Consider the following 23,902-nt stretch of genomic DNA (forward strand, 5'->3'; position numbering starts at 1 on the left):
TAGCCAGCTTCCACAAACGACAGGGTGGCATGGCTTCATGGCTTTAAGAGAGTACAGTCTAAAAGGCCTGAGAAGAATTGACGTGGGCTTTCCACCGAGGACTCAGGCCTCCTTACCTGGGGTATTCGTCCTCGGCTGAGTGACTTCGGTTGTGCTGTGAGTCAGAAGCTCTGGCCTGCAGCAGGAGCGCGGTTATGATTAGTGAGAGCATTCAGAACAGGACCTTTCCCACAGAGCTGTGCGCTGCCAACTACATCAACTACGCTCATCTGTCCCTGCCCCCGGACAGCGCACCCTACTGACAGCCACACCATCTTACATGTTTCCACATGCCCCAGCCAGTAGGAACCACCCCCATCACTCAGCGCTCCTTCCTTGTGACCCTACCCCTGCACCCAAATAACTTACCCTGCGGCCCTTCAACAGTGGGAATTCTCCTCCTACAATGTGCTTTCACACCTTTAGCCACCCGGCCAACCCAGTGCGTTGGTCTCGTGTCGAGGCCTGGCAGGCCCACCTGGCGCGCCGCATTCCAGAAGGAATGGGTGAGGGGAACACGCAGGCCTATCCAACCCCACACTCCACTGTGCGGGCACGACGGCCCAGCTGGACTGTCACCCTCACCCTCTCTCCTGGAGACGCTAACTTCACTGAACTTGTCTTTGTAGGAAGCCCTCGGGGACAGGCTCCTCTCAGGACCAGTTTTGTACATCTGGCACTTGTCTGAATGAGTATTTGTGAAATAAGTGGATCTCCACCTGACTGCTTTAACACAGAGGCAATTTTGTTTGGGGAGGGGAACAAAAGGCCCCCCTCATCCAACGAATCTTCCCACAGGAAACAGGAAACTTAGTTTTGCAGGTTATAACCTTACCTTTTGATAACAAATTTGATTCGATTGCCCACTTGGATGATCTTTTCCAGCCTCGGGATTCCGTACCAGGAGGGGCTTCTGAAGGGAATGTTCTCGGGCAGTCCTTCCACGTACAGGTCGTTGGGGTGTGCCTCAAACTTCTGGTATGGGACAGCCTTGGCCTCACTGCTGCCCAAGGCTTCCGCTGGACAGAAACCAAAGCAATTCAGGAGACTGAATGTGTGTTGTGTTGCAATCATTGTAGCACAATCCAAAGCAAGGTGCATGTCAGTGAAGAAAAAACTGGAAACACTCTACAAATGTGTCACACTAACCATGGAAACAGACTCAATACAGCCAAGTGTGAATGATGTAGAACCAACAGCCAGGTACTGGTGGACTTCAGTGTCACAGTTCTAAGACAACTCTCATCTTAGTAACTCTAAAATCTTAAGAAATGAAACCTCTTTGGTCAATATTCTTACAAACAGAGGAAGAAAAAAAACCATGAGCGCCCATAAAGAACACCACGGCCCCTAATTCCTCCACTCTCCGGAAGCACACACACGCTGCCTGCGGCTGCACGGGGACCCTCAGGACCCCCTTCTTGGCTGCAGCACACTCCCTGCTTTCATCCGTGCACTGCAACCCCAAGATCAGTGTCCCTTACCCCCAGACTCCATGAACGTTTAGAAATTGTAAAAGGAAAAAGTTCCCACAAAGGAGCCATAGGAAGGGAGATAAAAATAGCAAGCAGAGGCTGGTTCATAGAAGGGGCAGAGCAGGCGAAGTTAATGGTGCCCCTCGGCTGGCTCGACTGTTCAGCTCCGCATGGAAACCTGACGTGTCAGACGGTTAAAGATTTTTATAAAAACAAACAAACAAAAAAACCCACCAAAATGTGTATTCAAATCTTCACACAATAAACTTCTTTTAATTATGTAAATAAACACATGAACGGCTGCAGAAGAGAAGTGAGGGAAGAGGGCTGAAGAATGAAACGCGGGGCAATCTAGCATCCCTGAAACCGAGTACGGTTCCCGAGGTTTGTGGTACCACCTTCTCTTCTCCGTCAGCACAGAAACTGTAAGTTAAAGATGAAACCATAAGCTACCAATTCCTGTCCTGAAACCACCTCTAAACAGGCTCTAAAACAATAAAAAAGACTCGCATAGTTTACAGGACACAGGTGAGCCTGGCGGTTGAACGAGAGGGGTGCAGGGCCCGGCGCTGGGGCACAGTGGGTAAAGCCGCTGTTTGCAGCACAAGCATCCTGTATGGGCACCAGCCTGAGTCCTGGCTGCTCCACTTTTTTTTTTTTTTTTTTTTTTTTTTTTTTTTTAAAGTTTGGAGAGATCAATAGCTATAGCAAGTCTACATTTTCCCTCCTCCCTTTCAGGAACCTTAAAGAAACGCAGCACTGCTGGCCTACAGACTCACTGGAAGCAGGAAGCAGGAACAAACAGCCAGGCTTTTATCAGTCATTGTTAGTCAACTTTTCTTTTTAATTAATTGTTTATTTAAATGGCAGAGTTACAGAGAGGCAGAGGCAGAGGCAGACAGAGAGGTCTTCTATCCGCTGGTTCACTCCCCAAATGACTGCCACGGCTGGAGCTGTGCCGATCTGAAGCCAGGAGCCAGGAGCTTCTTCTGGGTCTCCCACGAGGGTGCAGGGGCCCAAGGACTTGGGCCATCCTCCACTGCTTTCCTAGGCCACAGCAGAGAGCTGGATGGGAAGTGGAGCAGCTGGGACTTGAACTGGTGCCCATATCCGCTACGCCACAGCATGGCCCCCGCCATTAGTAAACTCTGAATCTGTTTTCTTAGCTGTAATAAACAACCACATTTTCCTACTGCACTTTTTCTCTGTGAGTAAACCAACTCCTCAACAGCGGTCTCCTTCCACCAGGCAAAAGCAGTCTGCGGGGCAGCCAGTGTGCTAGTGGCCTCATCACTCCATCACCAGGACTACGTGACAGGAGGAGCAGTGGGCGCCTGCTCTTGGAGGCATTCCGCACCCATCACCTCCTCACAACCCACAGTGACATGGTGACATCTTGAATGATGAATACCCATCCCTCTGTTCTGTGTCCATAAACATCTTAGACACACAATGATTATAAAAGTAGGAAGGGGACCCGTTTTGTGGCTACAGGCTAAGCCACCACCAGCAATGTTGGCATCCCATGTCAGGGCACCAGTTAACAGTCCTGGCCTCTCTGCTTCCGATCCAGCTTCCCGCACATGCACCTGGGAAGGCAGTGACAATCCCAAGATGACCCATGTGTTTGGGCCTCTGCCATCCACGCGGGAGATGCAGATGGAGTTGCCGGCTTCAGCCTGGCCCAGCCCTGGTTGTTGTGGCCATTAGGGGAGTGAACCAACAGATGGAAGATCTCTCTCTTCCCTTTCTTGTCTGATGCTCTCTGCCTTTCAAATACATAAAAAGAGAAAATTTTGGAAAGAGAAAAAGAAGAGGCGGTTCTTTGGTTTTCTGCTCATGAGCTAGTCTCTGAGCAGACGAAAGAGAGCGTGGGCACTGGGCCTAGCGCTTGGATGATGATTTGGTTGCTTGCGTTGCAGTGTCAGAGAGCCTGGGCCGGCTGCCCTGCTCCACGCCTGGCTCCAGCGATGGGGCCAGTGGTTGGGTTTCTGCCACCCATGTGGGATCTGGATTGGGTTCCCAGTTTCTGGCTTCAACCCCAACCAGTGAACTTTGTGAGCGTTTGGAGTGGGACAGCTGGCAGTAACTTTTTTTCTCTTTCCCTTTCAAGTGAATAAATAAAATTTTAATATATATATTTATTACTAAGGTCCCACATTCCTACTGGATACCCAGAAATACTGATGAAAAGCAGCTTAAAATTCTGACCTTTTCTGACGGAAAGGCAGTTAGAACTGGTTTAGTGGGGTGTGTGTGTGTTTGTGTGTGTGTGATTTTTTTTAAGCGCATGAATTCTACAAAAGCACACCGAGTGCAGGAAGTCTGCAGCGGTCCCTCAAGTTACACCCAAAGGTTGACCCTGAAGACTCGGTGCCATGCACCCTCTCGTGAATCAGCAGATAGGGAAAGGCCCAGGAGACTCGCTGTCACGTAGCAAACCTAACTGGGGGCACTGCTGGCAGTGAGTGCCTGCTCGGCCTCCCGTGTCTTCTCAGAGCTGTGCGCCCGACAGAAGGCTCAGAGACGTCTGCCGGCTCGCACGACACTGCCACACGGCACCTCGCAGAGCACGGAGCGGACTCCTCCCGCTCCTCCACAGAATCCTGCGGGAAGCAGGATCTAGGCAGGGGTCTGAGTGACGCTGCTCTGCTGATAAACTCCAAGTCCTGTAGGCGTTTATGAAGTGCTTACGAAGCAACATTAAAAAGGGCAGCATGGGCCGAGCTGCGTGTGGAGAAAGGCAGGTGTGCTGCCAGGCAGCACGTCTCCCCGATTCGGCGCTCTGTCATGAAGCCCAAGGAGCAAAGGCCTGCCAAACTGTGCATGCCCTCAACGGCAGAAAACACTGTACTGCCTGGCCAAGCTGTCAGTGGAGGGCGCACGGGGCCCTGACCCCTTCCCCCGCTTCTGTGTGGAGTAGAGAGAACTGGACGTGAGATATACCCACCTGGATTACTTCCCTAAGGCTCAGAGGGCAAAACATCAGTGTGTGACGCACACTCACCAAATTTTTTGCAGAAGAGCTGGTCCACCATCTTCCTTAACTTGGTGATCCTGGCATACCACTCCTCCTTCACTGCAACAGCAAGCACACGCACCTTCAGTGACCCGGCTCAGCGTGCAACACGACCACACACACGCGGCTCAGCGCCAACAAAACCACACACGCACCACTGAGCACGCAATACAACCACACACACGCGGCTGAGCGTGCAACACAACCACACACACACAACACAGCTGAGCACGCAACACGACCACACACAGCTGAGCACGCAACACGACCACACACACGCAGCTGAGCACGCAACACGACCACACACACGCAGCTGAGCGTGCAACACGACCACACACACGCAGCTCAGCGCCAACACAACCACACACGCACCACTGAGCACACAATACAACCACACACACGCGGCTGAGCGTGCAACACGACCACACACACGCAGCTCAGCGCCAACACAACCACACACGCACCACTGAGCATGCAATACAACCACACACATGCGGCTGAGCGTGCAACACGACCACACACACGCAGTTCAGCGCCAACACAACCACACACGCACCACTGAGCACACAATACAACCACACACACGCGGCTGAGCGTGCAACACGACCACACACACGCAGCTCAGCGCCAACACAACCACACACGCACCACTGAGCACACAATACAACCACACACACGCGGCTGAGCGTGCAACACGACCACACACACGTGGCTCAGCGCCAACACAACCACACATGCACCACTGAGCACACAATACAACCACACACACGTGGCTGAGTGCGCAACACGACCACACACACGTGGCTCAGCGCGCCACAGGACCACACACACGTGGCTCAGCGCGCCACAGGACCATACACACGTGGCTCAGCGCGCAACAGGACCACACACACGTGGCTCAGCGCGCCACAGGACCATACACACGTGGCTCAGCGCGCAACACGACCACACACACGTGGCTCAGTGCACAACACGACCACACACGTGGCTCAGCGCGCCACAGGACCACACACACGTGGCTCAGCGCGCAACAGGACCACACACAGGCTGCAGCAGCTCCCCTTCTGCTCTAAGACCACTCACACCAAGCAGTGAGTGAGAAGCAAAGTCAGCTAAAGCTCAGGCAGAGTAGAATCGGTTTACTCCACAGAGGCTAGTGGGCGGCCGCGAGACCTGATCCGCTGGGGCTGTCCCAGTGCGGACGATCGTTCTGCAATGCCCAGTCCAAACCGGGCGCCTCCTGCTTTCTGCCACCAGCCAACTCCACTCCGGAGCAAACGCAGCCGGGAGGTCGTGGTGGGATTCCCTTCCGCGCATCTGACAAGCGGATGGCGGCGCCCGCAGCTGCGCGCTCTAAGTTACGCTAAGTCCTGGGGGTAATGTGCACTTGCTGAATGGATGTCTGTTCAATCAACCAATGCAGACCAGGAGAACAAGCTCTCCAGTACACGAAGCCAGGCGACAAACTACATCTCACAGGTGGAAGGCACAGTCATTTTAGTCCTTCCACACACAAGGTAATCGTTCCGTTTACTGACATGGGGTTATCACGGGGTTATCAGTACTCTTCTAGCGAGTACTGCAGCTCTGACAATGCAGATTCTCCCGCAGTGGCATCTACCTGAGAGTTAGATATATTATTTCATGTAGGAGGTAACACAGAGAAGAAACCAGGATTCCTTTAAAGGATAAAGGATCATTGCGTGCAATTCTAACATAATCCAAGACCAGAGTCTCACCTCCTGACGCTGGTTTATCAAGCTGTAAATCTTCTCGTGTGGAATTCAGAAGTTCGTGTCTGAAACAGGAGAAGCACCAGACATTCAGACAACCGTCAGCACAGCAGTGATGCCAGCACGTGTGCACAGTGCAGTCACCGCGTCCAGTCGTCAGTCCAGACTTCTGAGCACAACCCAACCTTAACTTCCTGAGACTTCTACAGTCTAACAGAACAAAATGTTAACTGCCAATTGTTTCACAATGCACTTGGCGAACACGTGTCCTCACAGTACAAGTGGTAACTCTGCGTGAGCTGTGGCACAGGAAGTTAAGCCACCACTTGGGACACTGGCATCCCACATGGGGGGCTGGTTGGAAGTCTCAGCTTTCCCACTTCCGATCCAATTTCCTGCTCACGCAGCCTGGGAGGTAGCAGGTCAAAGCTCAGGAGCCTCTTCCTGGTCTCCCATGCGGATGCAGGGCCCAAGGACCTGGGCCATCCCCCACTGCCTTCCCGGGCCACAGCAGAGAGCTGGACTGGAAGAGGAGCAAGCAGGACAGAACCCAGCACCCATATGGGATGCCAGTGCTGCAGGCGGAGGATTAACCTAGTGCTGGCTTCAGACTGGCAGAGCTCCGGCCATTGCGGCCATTTGGGGAGTGAACCAACGGAAAGAAGACCTTTCTCTCTGTCTCTCACTGTCTTTAACTCTACCAAATAAATAAATTAAAATCTTTAAAAAAAAAAAAAAAAAAAAGCTCAGGAGCACAAGGACCCATACCACCTGGGCGGGAGGCCAGGATGGCGTTCTGGGCTCTGGCTCTGGCCTACCCCAGCAGACAGAACATCTCACTCTCTCTCTCTGCCTGCTGCTTTTTCAAGTAAATAAATAAATCGCTTGAAAAGTAAAATTCAAATGTTAAAAAAGAAACAATGTAATAAAATGGCAGCACAAAGGGGCTCTTAAACAGTGCGCTGACACCTGACGGTGCTGGACCTGGCTGGAGCTAAGCTTTCTTAACAGCCCACTTAGTGTTCAACTTCAGTACAGATCACTCAAATCTTAAAAGTACCATGTGTCTGAAAGAAAAATACCTGTTAGCAACAGCTTGCTCAGTGAAGGGCAGCTTACCCATAATCTTGAGGTACCTCATGGGTTCTTTTCATCTTTAATTAAATCCCAACAGTGCCTGTCATTCTTAGTGCAAACTGAGACGGGCAAGTCTGCCTGACTGTAATACAAACCGAGGCAGGCGGTCGTGGGCATCCCCGTATTCTCAGCAGTACCAGAGCGTTACCAGGAATGAAGTGACTGTTGTTTTAATACTGCTTTTCATGGGGCCAGCACTGTGGCGTAGTGGGTAAAGCTGCTGCCTGCAATGCCAGCATCCCATATGGGCACCAGTTCAAATCCTGGCTGCTCCACTTCTGATCCAACTCCCTGCTGATGCACCTGGGAAAGCAGCAAAAGATGGCCCAAGTCCTTGGGCTCCTGCACCCACATGGGAGATCCTGAAGAAGCTCCTGGTTCCTGGCTTCAGATTGGCCCAACTGTGGCCATTACAGCCATTTGGGGAGTGAATCAGTGGATGGAAGATCTCCTTTTCTCTCTCTGCCTCTGCCTCTCTTTAACTCTGCCTTTCAAGTAAATAAATAATTAAATCTTCACCCTTGTACCTCAAGGTCATATTATTCACATCACTCACAAGAGACCCACCTGTACAGGGGGACTTGAAACTGAAGTCACCTGTGTTAGCAGCCCAGCCACCCTTCGCTGTTCCCTTGCCCACGCCTGTACCTGACAGAATCCTAGGTTTGCTTCCTAGACAAACCCAGGCAGCTCCTGTCTCTGCTTCCCGATGTGCCTGGCTCTCAGAGTGGACGGCATCCCAGAAGCAGACTCCTTGCCAGATGAGCTAAGGACCTTCGCACATGGGGCCGATCTGCCTGGGAGCTTTTGCTACTTCCTGCTGGAGAGGCCCAGTGCTAGCCTCTTCCTCCCTCAGACATATCTACAGGCCTTCATCCACGACTGTCAACACTGGCTGGCCACAGGAATTTGGAAAGCCAACCAGCATCATTTAAACCTAAACAGAACGGCTGGACAGTGTCGCAGGGTCCGTCTGGCTCAGGGAGGGTGATCCGCTCTGCCATCTTCACTCCCTCGGGAGGCCGGAACCTAGCGACCTCTTTTCCTCCGAAGTGCGACGAGGCCACTCCCCCTCCTGTCCTCTCACATGCGCTCCACACCTCCAAGGCGGGCTCAGGCCACTCCCCAGGCTGTCGATAGCTGTATTCCCGCGAGACAGAGTCGCACGGCACACTCCTCACAGCCTCCCAGCTCCTCCACTCCGAACTTCTGCCTGCCCTTTACATCTGTTTTCCTGACAACTGTGCCCAGCTGCTCGCTCTTACTATCACATCTACAAAGCACTCGTTTCCCGGGGAAGTGTTCACTTTACCTACATTTCCTGAAATCAGCTGATAAATGCCTTCCTCCTTCTTTAATCCTTTTACTGTAATTTGTTAGGCATAACAAAGGAATAAGCCTAATACATCTTCAGATTACACCACAGGAAACAGAAAAGTGTGCTGTGCCACCACCCTGACGTGGAAGTGAGCACACCCCCAGCTCGGGGGAGAGAAGAAGGAACGAAGGAAGCACGCTGCCTGCTACTGTAACTGCAGACAGGGCTAAAGGGGCTGGCGTCGAGACACAGCAGGTAAAGCCCTCACCCGCAACGCCAGCGTCCCACATGGGTGCTGGTCTGTGTCCGGCCGCTCCACTTCTGATGCAGCTCCCTGCTAATGTGCCTGGGAGAGCACCGGCAGATGGCCAAGTGCTTAGGTCCATGCCTACCATGTGGGAGACCCAGATGAAGCTCCTGACTTCTGGATTTGGCCTGGCCCAGTGCTGGCCATTGTTGCCATCTGGGGAGTAAACCAGCAGATGGTAAGAGCTCTCTCTCTCTCTCTCTGATATTCAAAATAAATAAGTAAAAAATCTTAAAAAATAAATAAGTCAATGCTAAGGGATGCAGAGCGCCCTGCTCGGTTTCCTTTCCAGCCTTAGCGCGCTCTGTTCGGCTTGTCTTAGTTCTGCAGTCATTTACGCGCACGCCCGTTTGAGCTGCGGACAGGCACTGGGCATTAAGATGCCTGCATCCCACTCTAGCGCGCCTGCATCTGACTCCCGGCTCCCGCCAGTTCCCTGCCGAGGTGGACCAGGGTGGTGGCAGCAAGTGACTGGGTCCCCAGCTCCCAGCTCTGCCCCAGCCCGGCCCCAGCTATGCAGGTATCTTGGGGAGGAAATGAGTGAACGGGAGCTCTCTTAAATTAACCTTTAAAAAGGAATGCTTTCAGGCCTAAACATAAGACACTGATACTGACTACTTTTAGTATGCTTAGTAGAAAACTGTGAAAGAAAATGATGGTCACGTGGGCAAGGAGTCACATCCTGGTCTTGTACAGACCCACTCAAAAGCAGCAAACAGAGACACATGACTGAAATCCCGCGTCAGCGTAGCCCTAGTAGCGACAAGGACTCAAGCCCGTCCGTCCGCGGAGGCGGGCGGCACCAGCCTTACTTCTTGATCACAAAGCGAATCCTTTCCTTCGCGAGCAGTATCCTCTCCAGGCGAGGGATTCCGTATGTAGACGGTCTTCGAAAAGGAATCCCCTCAGGAAGCCCTTCTACATAAAGGTCTTCAACGTGGGACTGGAAAAGAGGGTATGGGATCGTCACCGGGCCTTTGGCTTTTATAGCTTGAGCTTGAAGGACAGAAGAGAAAGGGATCACCGTTAAGACAAGGCATTAGGCATAGTGTGCAGAACAGAACGACGGCACGCGCACTGCTCTCTAACCTTTGCCGTGCCAGCTCTACTAGCACTGCTATAACGGAATCAGAAGACAAACTGGCCACGGCGCGACCCGGTAATCTCAGGCAGCGTGGACACTAGGAAGCCAGCCGACGTCAGTGAATGCATACAGCACACGATGCGAGAGGAGTGGGAGTGTAAAACCACAAACATTCGTGTAACTGATACTGGACTTAACTGAAGGGCTATTTTTGCCAAATAACAAAAGCAGAAGATTGTCCTTAACTGCAAAATGTTCTGACACTATTTGCCAAGAGTAAACTAATGTAATGGTCACACAAAGTGTGACCGGAACAACACTATTTTTTGTTGGTATTTTGTGAACAACCTGTTTGCCAAACATTAACATCTGTACTAAAGTTTCTTGTTAAAAAAAAAAATACTTCTTTATTTGAAAGGCAGAGAAATACAGGCAGACAGGTGTCTTTCATGTGCCTGAAAAAGCTGGGGCCGGGCCAGGCCAAAGCCAAGAGCCAGGAAATCCACCTACATCTGCCATGTGGGTGTCAGTAAGTACCTGGGTATCCAACTGCCTTCCTGGGTGCATGAGCAGGAAGCTGGGTCAGAAGCAGAGAAGCCAGGACTTGAACTGGCGCTCCAGTATGGATGCAGATGTCCCAAACGGTGCCTCAACCTGCTATGCCACAGTGCCTGTTCCTTTACTAAAGTTCCAAGTGTACCATATTACACGGTAATACTGAAGCCGGATTTGAAGCTCTATCCTAAGACACTAGCTCTGAATACACTTACAATCACAACAAAAGTCCAAAATATAACCTTTGCTTTATTTTATTTAGGAAAATTGGTGGAACAGACCATTCTTACTCAGAACAGTACCAAATTAAGAATGAAACGAAAGACAGCAAGCAAAGGCTAGGAGCCTGCGAGGCACACCACCATCCCGCACGCCTCTCAGTTCTCACACGAGGGATCAGAGAACCATGGCTGCGCAGAAAGGCTGCGGAGCCTGAGCTCCCACCACTGCGCCACAGCGTGGCCATGGAGAACACATCAGCTGCCTTTTGCTTGGCAATGGCCTCATCAAACGCACAAGCCAAAAACAGAAAATCTACTGAAAAACTGGAGATGCCAGTCAACTGAAGGCTACATAAAGAAATTATAGGACACGTCCAGTGTGGAACACTACACGGTGGTAAAGAAAAAAAATGAAATCCGGTCATTTACAACAAAATGGATGAATCTGGAAAACATCATAGTTAGTGAAATAAGCCAGTCCCAAAGGGACAAATACCACGTGTTCTCCTTGACCTGTGATAACTAATAGAGCACTTAAAGCAAAATCTGTAGAAGAGAAATTGACACTTTGAGAAGCAATGACTTTGGAACAGCCCTTTGTCTTGACTGTTGAAGAACTGTTTGTTTTTTTTAAATATACTATTTGTTGAACTCATTACATAACAGAGTTAAACATATGTGTATAAAGTCAATTGAAAACAGGTCTCAGTAAAAAAATAAGAGTGGAGGGGTGGGAGTATGGGTGGGAGGGCAGGAGGGCAGCCATGATGGGAAGAATCACCATGTTCCTAAAGTTGTAATTATGAAGTGTTTTTAGTTTGTAACTGTAAAGCTGTATAGTTCTGCATATATTCCTACAGACTTACTTCTAAGGGTATAGTTTGAAAACTTGCCATGGGACCCCAAAATCTCTTTAGGGTGGGTGGTAAAAATGCCATCATAAGTGTTAAAGTGATCATATGGATAGGATTGAGTGTCTGGCAATAATAATAGATAGATATAAGAAGGAGTGAATGCTCCAACATGGGAAGCAGCCCACACAGCCGACTCATAGAGTGATAGTCAATTTAAATAGCACTCTGACCTCAGAATCAGCCCTTAAGACATTCTGGTCTGACTGAAAAGCCCATAATAGCATTTCAGGCATGGAAAGCCAAGACACTGTGGCAAAAAAATGTCCTACATGAAGGACCTTGGTAGAAAGAAGTGGACATCAAAGAAGGGAGGTACTTTTCTCTGAAAGGAGAGAACTTCTACTTTGTTTATGGCCTTGTCTAAATACTGATGGAGTTTGTGGATTCAAAAGGCTTCCATAGCCTAGGCAGCTCATGTCAAGAGCCTCAGGTGCTCACTGACATCATACATAAGAGTCTTAATTGTTAAATTAACAAGAGTCACTGTGCACAACTTTTCACGCAGGACCTTTCCCCTCAAAGGGTTGTATTATAATTATGTCTAAGTTCTCCCAAAAGATGTATCATTCATTGGTGCTCCTTTAGAGTTAATTAAGTTCCTTAAAAAAAAAAAAAAAAAGAAAGAAAGAAAAGAAGTGAAATTAACTTCAAGGTGCAATGGCTTTGAACAGCCCTTGTCTTGACTACTGAACAGTTTTTGTTGTTGTTGTTTACGTTTTTTCCATGCACTTTGTTGAACTCTTAGTACAAAGTTTGTCTTCTGTGTATAAAGTTAATTGAAAATGGATCTTAGTGGAGAATGGGACTGGGGATGGGAGAGGAAGGAGGAGGAGGAGGGGTGGGAGGGCAGGTATGGTGGGAAGAATCACTGTATTCCGAAGGTACTTATGAGATACATGAGGTTTGTATTCTTTAAATAAAAGGTTTCTTTGGGGGGAAACACTATGAGAAACTTAAGGAAATAACTGAAAATATTATTTAGTAGTAATTTAATCTAGACTTTCATGGAGAGCTAGGTTATTACCTATGATAAAGAAACACAGGTTCAGGTTTATTAACATAAATAATGCCAATAAGGTTAATCATGCTAACAACATCACCTAAAGAAACCCAGGCGTGGCTGTGTAAGTTGCCACTTAGGGTGCCTGCACTCCACACTGGAGTGCCTGTGACCCAGTCCCAGCTCCGCCTCGCCTCCAGCTGGCCTGCTGAAGGCACCCTGGGTGGCAGCAGGTGGGCCTTGACACACCTGTGGGAGACCTGGACTGAGTTCCTGCTGCCTGGCTTTGGCCTGCTCTGCTCTTGCTGCAAGCACTGGGGGAAGCGAATCAGTGGAAGGAAGATCTCTCTGTATTTCTCTGCCATTCAAATAAATAAAATATATAAAAATTGTAACAAAGAAAATTCAGTGACATAGGAAAGCACTACAATAGATTGTTCAAGTTAAAATGCTGTGTAGCATACAATTTTATAGATTATCAGTTAACTGCAAAGACGAGTCATCCAAATAAAAAACAAGCAAAACAGACGCTGTTTTTCGTGACTGCTGCTATTTTTAGGTGCCCACTTGATAAACAAATTCTTATTACTGTTTCAGCTAGGAGAAAATTGGAAAATAAAACGGCAAACAAGAATGCTGGATTTAACACAGATTAAGAGAAACCATTATTTCAGAAATTAATCTTTAATTAAATCTCTAAGGTCCAGGACCCTGCAGTCAGTATGCAAATACCCGTGCAAGTTTGCATGCTGGGAATTTAGTTTCAGACCCTGTGAAGGGTGAGGGAGAGGCCAAGGGAAGGCACAGGTCACGGGCAGGGCTGGGCTCGGGGGCTTGGGCCGCCTGTGGGGAACGGCACTCTACTGTGTAAACATCATCAACAAAGGACAAGAATCTTTCAGCACAGACGTACCATATTTTCTTTCAAACAACTCTTCGACTTGTTTACGCAGATCAGTAATTCGAGCATTCCATTTCTCTGAAAATTAAAGCAAAGTCAATTCTCAGTAATAAATCCCTATTGGGGGACAACAGGATGTTCTTTGGATGACCCCAATATCTAAAGAATTATTTTTCACATTACAGATCCAAATATTTCATTGTCCATCTCAATCTACATAATTTTACTGCTTTCCTAATAAGAGCTTTTGTTTGTGGTTCTAAGAATTACTTAGTTTATGCTCAAAACACTTCCTACTGACCCCTCTGTGTAGTGTCCCGTTTCTGAAAAGCGGGAGTGCAGAAAAGCCCAGTCAGGGAGAGAAAGAGGGGTCCGCAGGGGCCGCGGGGCCTCCACCAAATCATCTCAGTTGTGGCGAAGTAAGACTGCACAAGTGGCTGCAATCTGTAGCCGAGTGGCAACGAACAGCCACACAGCGAGTAGCTTACACCTAGTAATGTGACAAAAATGGGGTACAATAGTAAGTGAATGCTTTAAAAATGTCTACAAGTGTTCTATGCATTCCAAATACGGATAACACACATAACTTCCCTCTAATACTCTATTTAGTGTACTCCAAGGGATCCATCGTCAACTGGGAAACAATCAGTGAAAGTCACAAAGCAAATAAGAACACCGGGCTGGGACACATTTCTTAAACAAAGGGAGTCTTAGTTCAGAGAAATAATGGAACCACCAAGTCATTAACACTAGCTCAGTCTCTACTGGACGTAAGAAACCTCAGAAGAGACAACGGCTTGTTGCTTTGGTAAAACCAAACTGTCTAAACGCTGCCCATGACGCGGCTTCCAAGCCCACTTTCCAGAGAGGTCACCCTGCAGCCTTTCCCTCGCAAAGGCCATCTTAGCCGTAATCAAGAATGGGAGAGTTGGGAAGAAAAGGAAGCAAGGTGTCGGCGCTTACCGAAGTTGAACTCCCTCACTTTCCGCTTCCCCGCGTTGGCAGGCTCTGGGGCTGGCGGCTGGGGTGGCTCGCTGCTCTTCGGTCTCTTGGTGGGTGGAGAATAATCGTCATCTTGAAAAGGAAAACTCTCGTTAGGGAGGAACAGCCTGGATGAGCTCCAGCCACAGCCCGTCCAGTGTGCAACACTCGAAGGAGCCGCCGCGGCCCGCGAGCCGTGAGGCCCAGCGGCCCTGCTGCACGGCCACTCTTGGCGCGCTTTCTCCCAGCTACATCTGCGACTTCCCTGCTCTCAGCACGGGCTCAAGCGTACCCTGCGCATTTTCTTTTGTCTGTGTATCTCAACTGCCACTAGCATCTTCCCTTCTGGATAACTTTCAAGTAGCCGCTTAAAATTTTACTTAAAATTTTCCAAAAACAAGTGTTAATGCACACCATCACCTAAAATTACAGTAAAACGTGAATGGAAAAATCTTTAGGCATATACAAATTCAAGCACATAAATGAAGGAGACTGGCAACTGCACGTCCAGTACCTGTCACAAATGCACAACTGTAGGATTACTTTAATCATTCAGATGAGGGGCTACCCTACTCATCAAGCACTTGAGGACTCAGGGTGTGGAGAACTCACGTCTACCAGCTACACGAGCACAGGGCACCGACTGATCCAGACACTGTGGCCTGCCCTGCCATCCTCTTTTTGGATGTGTCTGCAATGCAACCCTGCTATGCTCCTTCAACACACCAAATGCTAGAATTATGGACATGTGGGTCAAATAGCAAAATCTTGGCTGGCGCTGGTGCACAGTGGGTTAAGCCTGCATTACACAGGGGCACTGGTCAAGTCCTGGCTGCTCCACTACCAATCCAGCTCCCTAATATACCTGGGAAAGCGGCAGAGGGCGGCCCAAGTACTTGAACCCCTGCACCCATGTGTGAGACCCAGATGAAGCTCTTGGCTTTAGCCCAGCTCTAGCCATTGCGGCCATCTGGGGAGTGAACCAACGGATGGAAGATCTAACTCTTTCAAATAAATAAAACAAATCTTCAATAAATACATCAATATGGCATGGACACGAAAAATAATTAGTGTTAAGGACAACAGGATGACAAAAGACCATTCAAACACAGTAAGCCATGGATTCAGACAGATAGAATTGTTAGTCTCCTCCTAGAGCCGAACAAACAGGCTCCAAGGATGTTATGGGATGGGACTTGTCACATCACTAGATGGTGCCGCTGAGGTTAGACTTGCCCGAACAGACAACGTTGCCAGGGGCAACCCAGCGTCTCCACCAGTCCCTATCACAGGAGCAGAACACAGCGGCATGCTTCTGCCCCGGCTCTCTGCTATTGGGACAAAGCACCCTGAAATTACTTACTGGGACAACAGCACCAAGGTCACCAACATACGGGTGTGCTTGCAAAGACAAGGCTGCTTTTATAGGGGACCCTACTATTTCAGGAAAAGACCATCAAATTAACAACGTTTCAACGTGGCAAAAACCTGGATGTGCTGAGTGCCACTACAGAAAACCATTTCAAATCTGGGGGTGGGAATCCCATAAATTAAAAATAACAAGCTCCCTGTAGCATAGGAATATACTGCCTGGGTTTACAATTATGAAACTATACTATACCACAAGGATTAGAATGGTCACAAGGCCCTATAAATTGAGGTTCCAACCTTAGCAGAGACATTTTGGAACACACTGGGAATCATTCTTAGGTTTGGGCCACAGTTCTGAAAATACACCTCTCAATATCCCATTGGCTGGCGCCGCGGCTCACTAGGCTAATCCTCCGCCTTGCGGCACCAGCACACCGGGTTCTAGTCCCGGTCGGGGCGCCAGATTCTGTCCCAGTTGCCCCTCTTCCAGGCCAGCTCTCTGCTGTGGCCAGGGAGTGCAGTGGAGGATGGCACAAGTGCTTGGGCCCTGCACCCCATGGGAGACCAGGATAAGTACCTGGCTCCTGCCATCGGATCAGCGCGGTGCGCCGGCTGCAGCGTGCTGGCTGCAGCAGCGATTGGAGGGTGAACCAACGGCAAAGGAAGACCTTTCTCTCTGTCTCTCTCACTGTCCACTCTGCCTGTCAAAAAAAAAAAAAAAAAAAAAAATCCCATTTTCCAACTTTCAAACAGATTCTAGGCACTCTAAGGAATGTGTACGCTGCTATCCCAAGTGTACAACAACATGTACTCTCTTCCCTGTGAACACTCCCAGAGGTTTATGAATGCTGAATACTACTGTTTCTTTGCAGATATTAAACAACGGACGCTAAAGCCAAAGTCTTTTCCTGGTAGGTGAATGTGGCCTAAAAACCCCTGTAGTCACTGAGCACTGCTGATTTATGAGTATCCAATGAGAAGGGAGGCCCAGCTGCGGGCTGTAATGCAGAAGACAGAATACAGAGACTCAGCTACACGGCTCGGGACTGAGCGAAGGGGAGGCGGCAAGGCAGCTCTTCCCGAGTGCTGCGGCCTGGCTGCGGCAGTCAATCCAGGCTGTGTGTAAAATAACAAAGTCCATGAAACACGACAGGTCTAGCTGATACCACATTTTCTCTCCAGTGACCAATAACAAAGTCCAATCTATTAAATATGAATACAAAGATGAATTTAGTTATATGATAAAATATCACCTTACATGTTCTATTAAAATCACGGTCCATTTTGTGAATTAGTCTCTTGACTAACTTTGGCTGTTTTCATGCATGTGGAGCACGGAACTAAGCAGTACTTAGTTCTAAGTACTTAGTTCTTAGTACTAAGCAGTACTTAGTACACGTAACTAAGCTACGTACTTAATCATAAAGTAAGATTTTCTCTCCAATAAACCTTTGATCTAAAAAAAGTTATATTGGTTTTGAGAACGTACAGGGAGCTACGTGAACTCTAGACCCCAAATCCTTTCCACACAGAATCGAATTCGTTGCCGTCTTTGGAGCATAAAACTCAACCAAAGCTCCAGGGTTGCCCTCGGTGAGGGCTGGTATTGCAGGGCCATGGCAAAACAACAGGCAAAGCCTGCTCTTCCCTTCGTCCATTGGTGCCAACAGAAGCCTCCCCGCCTTGGAAACAATCAGCAGCTGCCCACTTAGAAAAAGGCTTCCCAGTGTGCAGCGGTCACAGAGAGAAGACCTCAGAGCTGACGTTCCTCATCGCTGCAGCCCCACCCCCAACACGGGAAGGCTAAGTCACAGTGTTTTCAACACTACTCTAATTCTTACCACAAACTGTTGATATGTTATCAGATAATTTATCCCTATTCAAAGTTAAAATAAAAAAACATCAAAACCAGGCACTGTTATCTATTGGTATTAGAACTGTTCCTCATTCTATACATAATTTCAAATAAAAGGGTCTCACTTTCCACTCATAGATCCAATTCGTAACTCCTCTAAAATTCCTAACTTTACATTAACAACTGGATTATGTTCTTTAAGTGACCATCAGCAGCTATAAAAACTAAAAATACAAAGTTCCAAGTGCTAACCTGTGAATTACACAGATTCTACAAACTCTACAGTAATGCAGTATACACGCTGTGTGTGGTAACGTGAACCAACTGTATGTGAAAATTTTATGTCTAGCACAATGTAGGAGAAAATTAAAAATTTCACATATAGTTCACCTAGGAAGACACAAAACCGCTCAGAAAACACATTTATGTAAAATCTGTTTCAGAAAAACACCAGATTACGGAATGGGCAGAGGGCTGGGCCCTGGCACAGTGAGCGCGGGTGCGTCCTTGGGCTTGGGAAACAGCGACCTGAAAGGGAAACGCAGGAGGAGGACGCTCCCTGCATCGGCACCCAGGACACATCGCCAGCAATTCTCAGATGGGAATTTCTCTGCCCTTAGCAAAGCGGGCGTATCCGACCACACTGCCATTTAACCCACTCATGCAGTTGGGACACAGAAGAGATGGAGGCCTGCAGTCGAATTATTCCAAGGCATCCAAGTTTCAAACATGAACAGCGACTTCGAGTACAAACGGAGGTCACAAGGGAAGCACCACCTCGGCACACGCCATCAGCAAGTGGCTGACAGCAATGTGTCCAGATAAACATGTCAAGGCCACACCACCCTCTCCATAACTCCATGTCATTTCAAATGAAGAAACCCAGGCGGAAACACTGGGAAATCTGACCTGCTGCTGACAGCAGTTCTTGTTTGTTTTCTTCTACAGTCTGGGAACTGCACAACATTTAACAGTAAGAATAAGATCACCCCCAGGGCAGCAGGCTATATTACTGTCTGCCATTCTTCCAAGCACAGGTATTTTCTACACAACACGAAGATCACAATCTTCAAGTGTTCTTTAACTTCTAAAACTGCCGTGTTCATGAGAGGCAGGGCCCTTGTTTTCCCTTGTAACTACACGTATTGCATGAGGGAGCTCTTTCCCCCACAGATCAATGCCTTCAGAGAAGATTACCAGCTTTCCAATCCCTGTGTATTTTCCATTAAGAGAATAAACCAAAACTTAACTTGCTAACTGTGGATCCTTAAATGGCCTCTACCATCCTGCACTGATCTTTCCAGAAAGAACAAGCACACACTACCAACCAGGTGAGCAGGTAAGCTCTCAGCTGACCTTTCAGTGTGAACACCTGATAAACGTTACCTGCTTCACGTGCTGCAACGTGGCTGACACAGCTTGCGAGCCTTACCTCACACCAGAGCTCTGTGCGTGTGCATGCACCAGGGAGACCCTGCAGTCCACCCCGGCACTCGGACCTGGCACCTCCCTGGCCTCCTGGACACAGAACGCAAGCCTCTGTGGCCACATGTACTACCTGCTCACACGTTTGGACAGTCAGTCAGGCTTACGGGGCCACGTCTTAAGAAATGAGACTGTCACCCCCTACACAAAGAGCTGAAAATACTGACCCATGCTTCAGACTGATGAGCCATTGGTCTCCTGGTTTTCATGGTATCTCTTTAAAGGTCTCATACTCCGTGTGTTTGCCCTCTAACTTTAATACAGCCTTCATATCAGCTTTAAGATAGGTAAGTCCAGTTCTATCTCAAAGTTTCAGTCTTATAATTTTGATAACTATTTTATTGTCTGTAGAAAGGACAAAATTTGGAGTATTTTAATATTTATATATTCTTAAAATGTTATCCTCTCATAGTAAATAAGGTGTCAAACTAAGTAATTGAATTTCAATCATTTAATGCTAGACAATAAACAATTTAAAATGGCTTTTAGGTTAGCACAATCATGTTAATGAGAGATCTAGATATCGCTGCGGTTAACACCCGAGCATGAGCAGTTTTCACATCCGGTGAAAGCGGCAATGAGGGCAGTCTGCAAGCAGCTGCGCGTCCCAGACGAGGAGGTGACACCAGCAGGGGACGGAGGGCTCGGCCCTGCGGCAGTGGGAAGGAGGAGGAAAAACGAACACAAGGCACCAGCCGCGTGGCTGTGCAGGTGGAAGCGGGGGGGCAGAACCGGTGGCATGTGGGATTTTCGTTTTCAGAACGTGCCTTACAATGAACACTGAAAGCACTGGAGTGTTCCTGTAAAAATACAGAGGCAGGGCCTGCCGCTGTGGCCGGGCTTTCAGCAGCCACCTGTGGTTTATGGGAGCCCTGGCCGTCGCAGCCATTAGGGGAGTGAACCAGTGGCGGGGAGACCTCTCTCTCTGTCTCGGTCTTTCATTCTGACTTTTAAATAAGTAAATAACGCTTTTTAAAAAATAAGCAGGAATACAGCTCTACATGGGTATGTGTACACAGAGAAAGCAACCTCTACAGGTAGAGGCCATCCCCTAGCCTGAGCACGGTGCGGGGAGGCCGGGGAGGCCCCGTGGTGCAGCCCAGGGGCGGGAAAGAAGTCCCCGGAGGGGAGCCGCCCAGAGAGGAGGCTTGTGAGGTGTTCAAGGGCAAACAACTGACACACACTGACATAGTTATGAAACGGAAGAGGGGGTACTGTCAGGAACCTCACCAGCTGAAATCTGCAAGAACCGCAGTATGCAGGACAAACTCACTCGTCTGCAGCCATCTTTTTCTTTAAGAAAACAGGAGCTTTGAAGCCACGTTAGCTATGGAGATTATTTTGGGAGACACTTGTAGCCACAGCTTCAAAATCGTTCGGAAAGATAAATCATATGCTAGCTTCTAAGCAGCATTTTAAGCAGGGGGGTAAACTTGCTTCAAAATTTATCAACACTTTCTAGTTCTAAACTAACAACACTTTCTCTTCCACTTTACCTAACCAGAAATGAGACGCTCCAGCTGCACTGTGTCTCTTCTCTCACAACCGAACAGGCTCTGAACTCTTCTGTGTGCGTTTCAAGTCTGGTCAGAGCTTTCTTTTCATTTCCCACTGACACAGCGTGGAGCTGGGCCTACCTGCAGGCCACCACCATGAATGCTCACAGCTTAATTCTGTTGCGGAAAAGTCCCCAAGCACTGGGAGCACTGGGGGGGAGGGGGGCTGCTCTGGTCCCACGCACACACACACATTTCGGTTCTCTGCACGAGTCTCCTCTAACAGTGGATGAAATGCACACTTGGCGATGTGAACGTGACAAGTCCTTCTACGACCAGAAGTGAACTTTTGGAATCCAGGCTTTCGGGTAACTAACCTTCAATAGTCACCTCAACTTCGGGGTCCTCACTTGTTTCTGAAGGGACATGTTGAGTAGAATCTTGAAAAAAATAAAATTCTAAAATGACATTCATTATTCAGCATTTTCCCCGCTTACGTTCCAACATTTTACTGATGTGAACTCCAAAAGCAGCCTACTACAAAATTTAATTGGCATTTTAACTTCATTTCATATTAAATTAAAATATTTGACCCTTTTAATTACACACAGGGGTAAAAGAAAACAAAATAGAAAAACTCCATGAAAAACTGTTAGATAACAAGTTACCTGCATTAATGGACTCAAAACCCCATCTCCTTAGAGGAATGAGATGATTACAAATCCGTAATCCTTTTCCTGCTCTAACTAGAAAATGCTAGAATAAAAGCAAAAGCTTCCTACTGTAGATACCACTTCTCCTCTGCTATAGGGCCTGGGAGTGGTGTGTGCTGTTAAATAAAACCACAGTGGAGATGGCCACACCACCAGTGTGCATGTGCAAATGCGCCCCCGGCTCGATAACCACCTAAAAGGACAGACTGCATTAATACTGTCGTCGTCACTACGCAGATGTGTGCTGGGATGTTAGTGCCGGAGGCTCAGCTAGAGAGAATTTCCATTAGCTCTCTATCATTTCACAAAGGTTGGGAGATTAATTGATCTGCCAAAGATTACGCTTACTTGTTAGTAGCGGAACAAAGACCAGAACCCAGGTTCAATTCAACTGTAGTATGACAATAAAAATTTCCTCAAAAACAGCGTCTTTCCACATTCAGGTCCGACGACAGAGCTGGAAAACCCTGAGGCAGCCTGCGTTGCCTGAGCAGCCCTGCTCGTGGGTCTCTGCCGTTACAAACCCCACCTCCCCCAAACTGGAGGCCCTGTCACAGACGAAGGACCTAACAAAACCCACTCACACCACCTGCTGTGAAGAGAGCTGGCAAAGACAATGCAGCTTACAGTTCAAGACTAGTGCAGTAAGGCTTCGCAGGGGACTGGACTCCAGTAGAAGCCCCACTCCTGTGGGTGCACCTGCAAGGGGAGCCTACACCCAGAGCTTTCAAGTGCTCCCCTTCAGAGAAGGCTAAAGCTCAACTTAACGATTTTTAGAAATAAAATGTAAATAGCAGGACTTTGGTGGCTTTTTTATCATAGGAAAACAAGGCACCTCATAACCAGTTTATGTGAGAAGTGATGATCCTGAAGCGGGAGTCAGCTGCCTTAGCAGGCGTTATCCCGAGAGCAATCCATCACTCCCGCGCACTATTACACGCAGGAGCAAGCCACACTGCACAGCAGTCTACCCAGGAGGCTCAAAGCTCAGAGCCGAGCCACAGCTGAACGCCCAACCCGACAAGCCTCGTGGAGCTAGAAACTGCCAAAGGAGTTCAAGAGCAGGTGTGGGTACAAAACCAGAAAAAACTGACATTTCATCTCGACTAAAAGACTGGGACCACTAAATATTATCCTTTAAAAAGAAACATGAACGGAGCCAGTAATAACTTCAGTTCTAAAATATTGTGGCTATTCTTCCTTAAAAGGTTTCTAATATGTCAAACCCACAAAGAAAAAAAAAAGCCTATTTTGTGCCATGGAGAACTTGATATCCCACTTCCTCCTCACCCTGCCTGCTCCACTCCGTCAGCACAGCAAGAGGCAGGATACATCTTGGAGCTCTAAAAAACAAAAACCTGCAGGCTGAAACGGCATACAAAAACAACCACTTCTTGATTTCCAAATAAAGTATTTCTAAACACTGCACTCTTTAAACTAGAGCATAAAATAAAAATGGTAAAATAAAACCTCCCCCTTTGTTCCTAACCTTCTGCTGGTACTTCCATTTCTGTTCCTTCGTTGCCCTCTGAAGAATGATGGCTTCCTAAAAAGAAAATACAAAAACGTATAATAAACCAGTAACAACTTACATCGAAAGAAGAAAGAGAAACTAGGTAACAATGCACACAATTTAAGACATAACAAACATATATCAAATGAGTTTTTAAAACTCTCTAGTAATTAAACTGTTTTCTAATTCAGAAAAATATGTAACACTTCTATTTGGAAGGAAAAAAAAACTTATTTAAGAATGCAGATATACAGAATAAACCTAAGTAGATGGGGGATTTCATATTAGTTACTGTAACTACATGATACAATGATGATGTTGGAATCTGAGAAAACACACTATGTTTCAAGAACCATGCTTGTCTGTCAATGACTCACACACAAAAACAAATCAGAGTGAATTCTTGCTTTGCTCACAGACTTCATAAAGTCCTGATGAACAAGTGCAGGGTTTGCTGCTCAATGTTTCCTGCTTTCCATCTGCACTATGGTGGAAGCTATGGAAACTCAATCCCCATCATTTAACCAAAGTTGCACTTAAAGGAAACTCAAGAGTTAAAATTTAAGATACTACCTTTAGTCTCAAAAGCATTTTAATTCAGGTAATATAATCTGCCTGCTTCTAAACACTGGAACATAAAGCAATGCATCAGGTTAGGCAGTCACAAGGTAAACAGGCTCATCCTACTAGAGCAGAGCTTCATTCACAAACAGGAGAGAGAGAACCTAAAACATCAGGGAGCCACTTAGGATTCAGTGCCCAAGCTGCCCCCAAATACACAACCT

The 23,902-nt window shown here is 47.9% G+C and overlaps 1 protein-coding gene across 9 annotated transcripts in view; it reads right to left on the bottom strand.

Annotated features, from left to right (window-relative positions):
* GTF2I (general transcription factor IIi) overlaps positions 1-23,902 on the bottom strand; it is a 103,768-nt gene that overhangs the window by 19,185 nt on the left and 60,681 nt on the right. For 5 of the 9 annotated variants that reach the window (XM_051841219.2, XM_070064509.1, XM_070064508.1 and 2 more), the window contains 9 exons: positions 23,094-23,150; positions 21,269-21,331; positions 14,667-14,777; positions 13,716-13,781; positions 9,841-10,024; positions 6,273-6,331; positions 4,522-4,593; positions 875-1,058; positions 117-175 (listed from right to left, as the gene is read on the bottom strand). In XM_051841219.2, coding sequence (XP_051697179.1) covers positions 117-175; positions 875-1,058; positions 4,522-4,593; positions 6,273-6,331; positions 9,841-10,024; positions 13,716-13,781; positions 14,667-14,777; positions 21,269-21,331; positions 23,094-23,150 — 855 coding nt within the window. The remainder of the gene's footprint in view (positions 1-116; positions 176-874; positions 1,059-4,521; positions 4,594-6,272; positions 6,332-9,840; positions 10,025-13,715; positions 13,782-14,666; positions 14,778-21,268; positions 21,332-23,093; positions 23,151-23,902) is intronic. The other 4 variants (XM_051841224.2, XM_070064514.1, XM_070064511.1 and 1 more) reach the window with 1 other exon arrangement.

This window comes from Oryctolagus cuniculus, chromosome 19 (assembly GCF_964237555.1).
Source record: "Oryctolagus cuniculus chromosome 19, mOryCun1.1, whole genome shotgun sequence".
NCBI classification, from domain to species: domain Eukaryota; kingdom Metazoa; phylum Chordata; class Mammalia; order Lagomorpha; family Leporidae; genus Oryctolagus; species Oryctolagus cuniculus.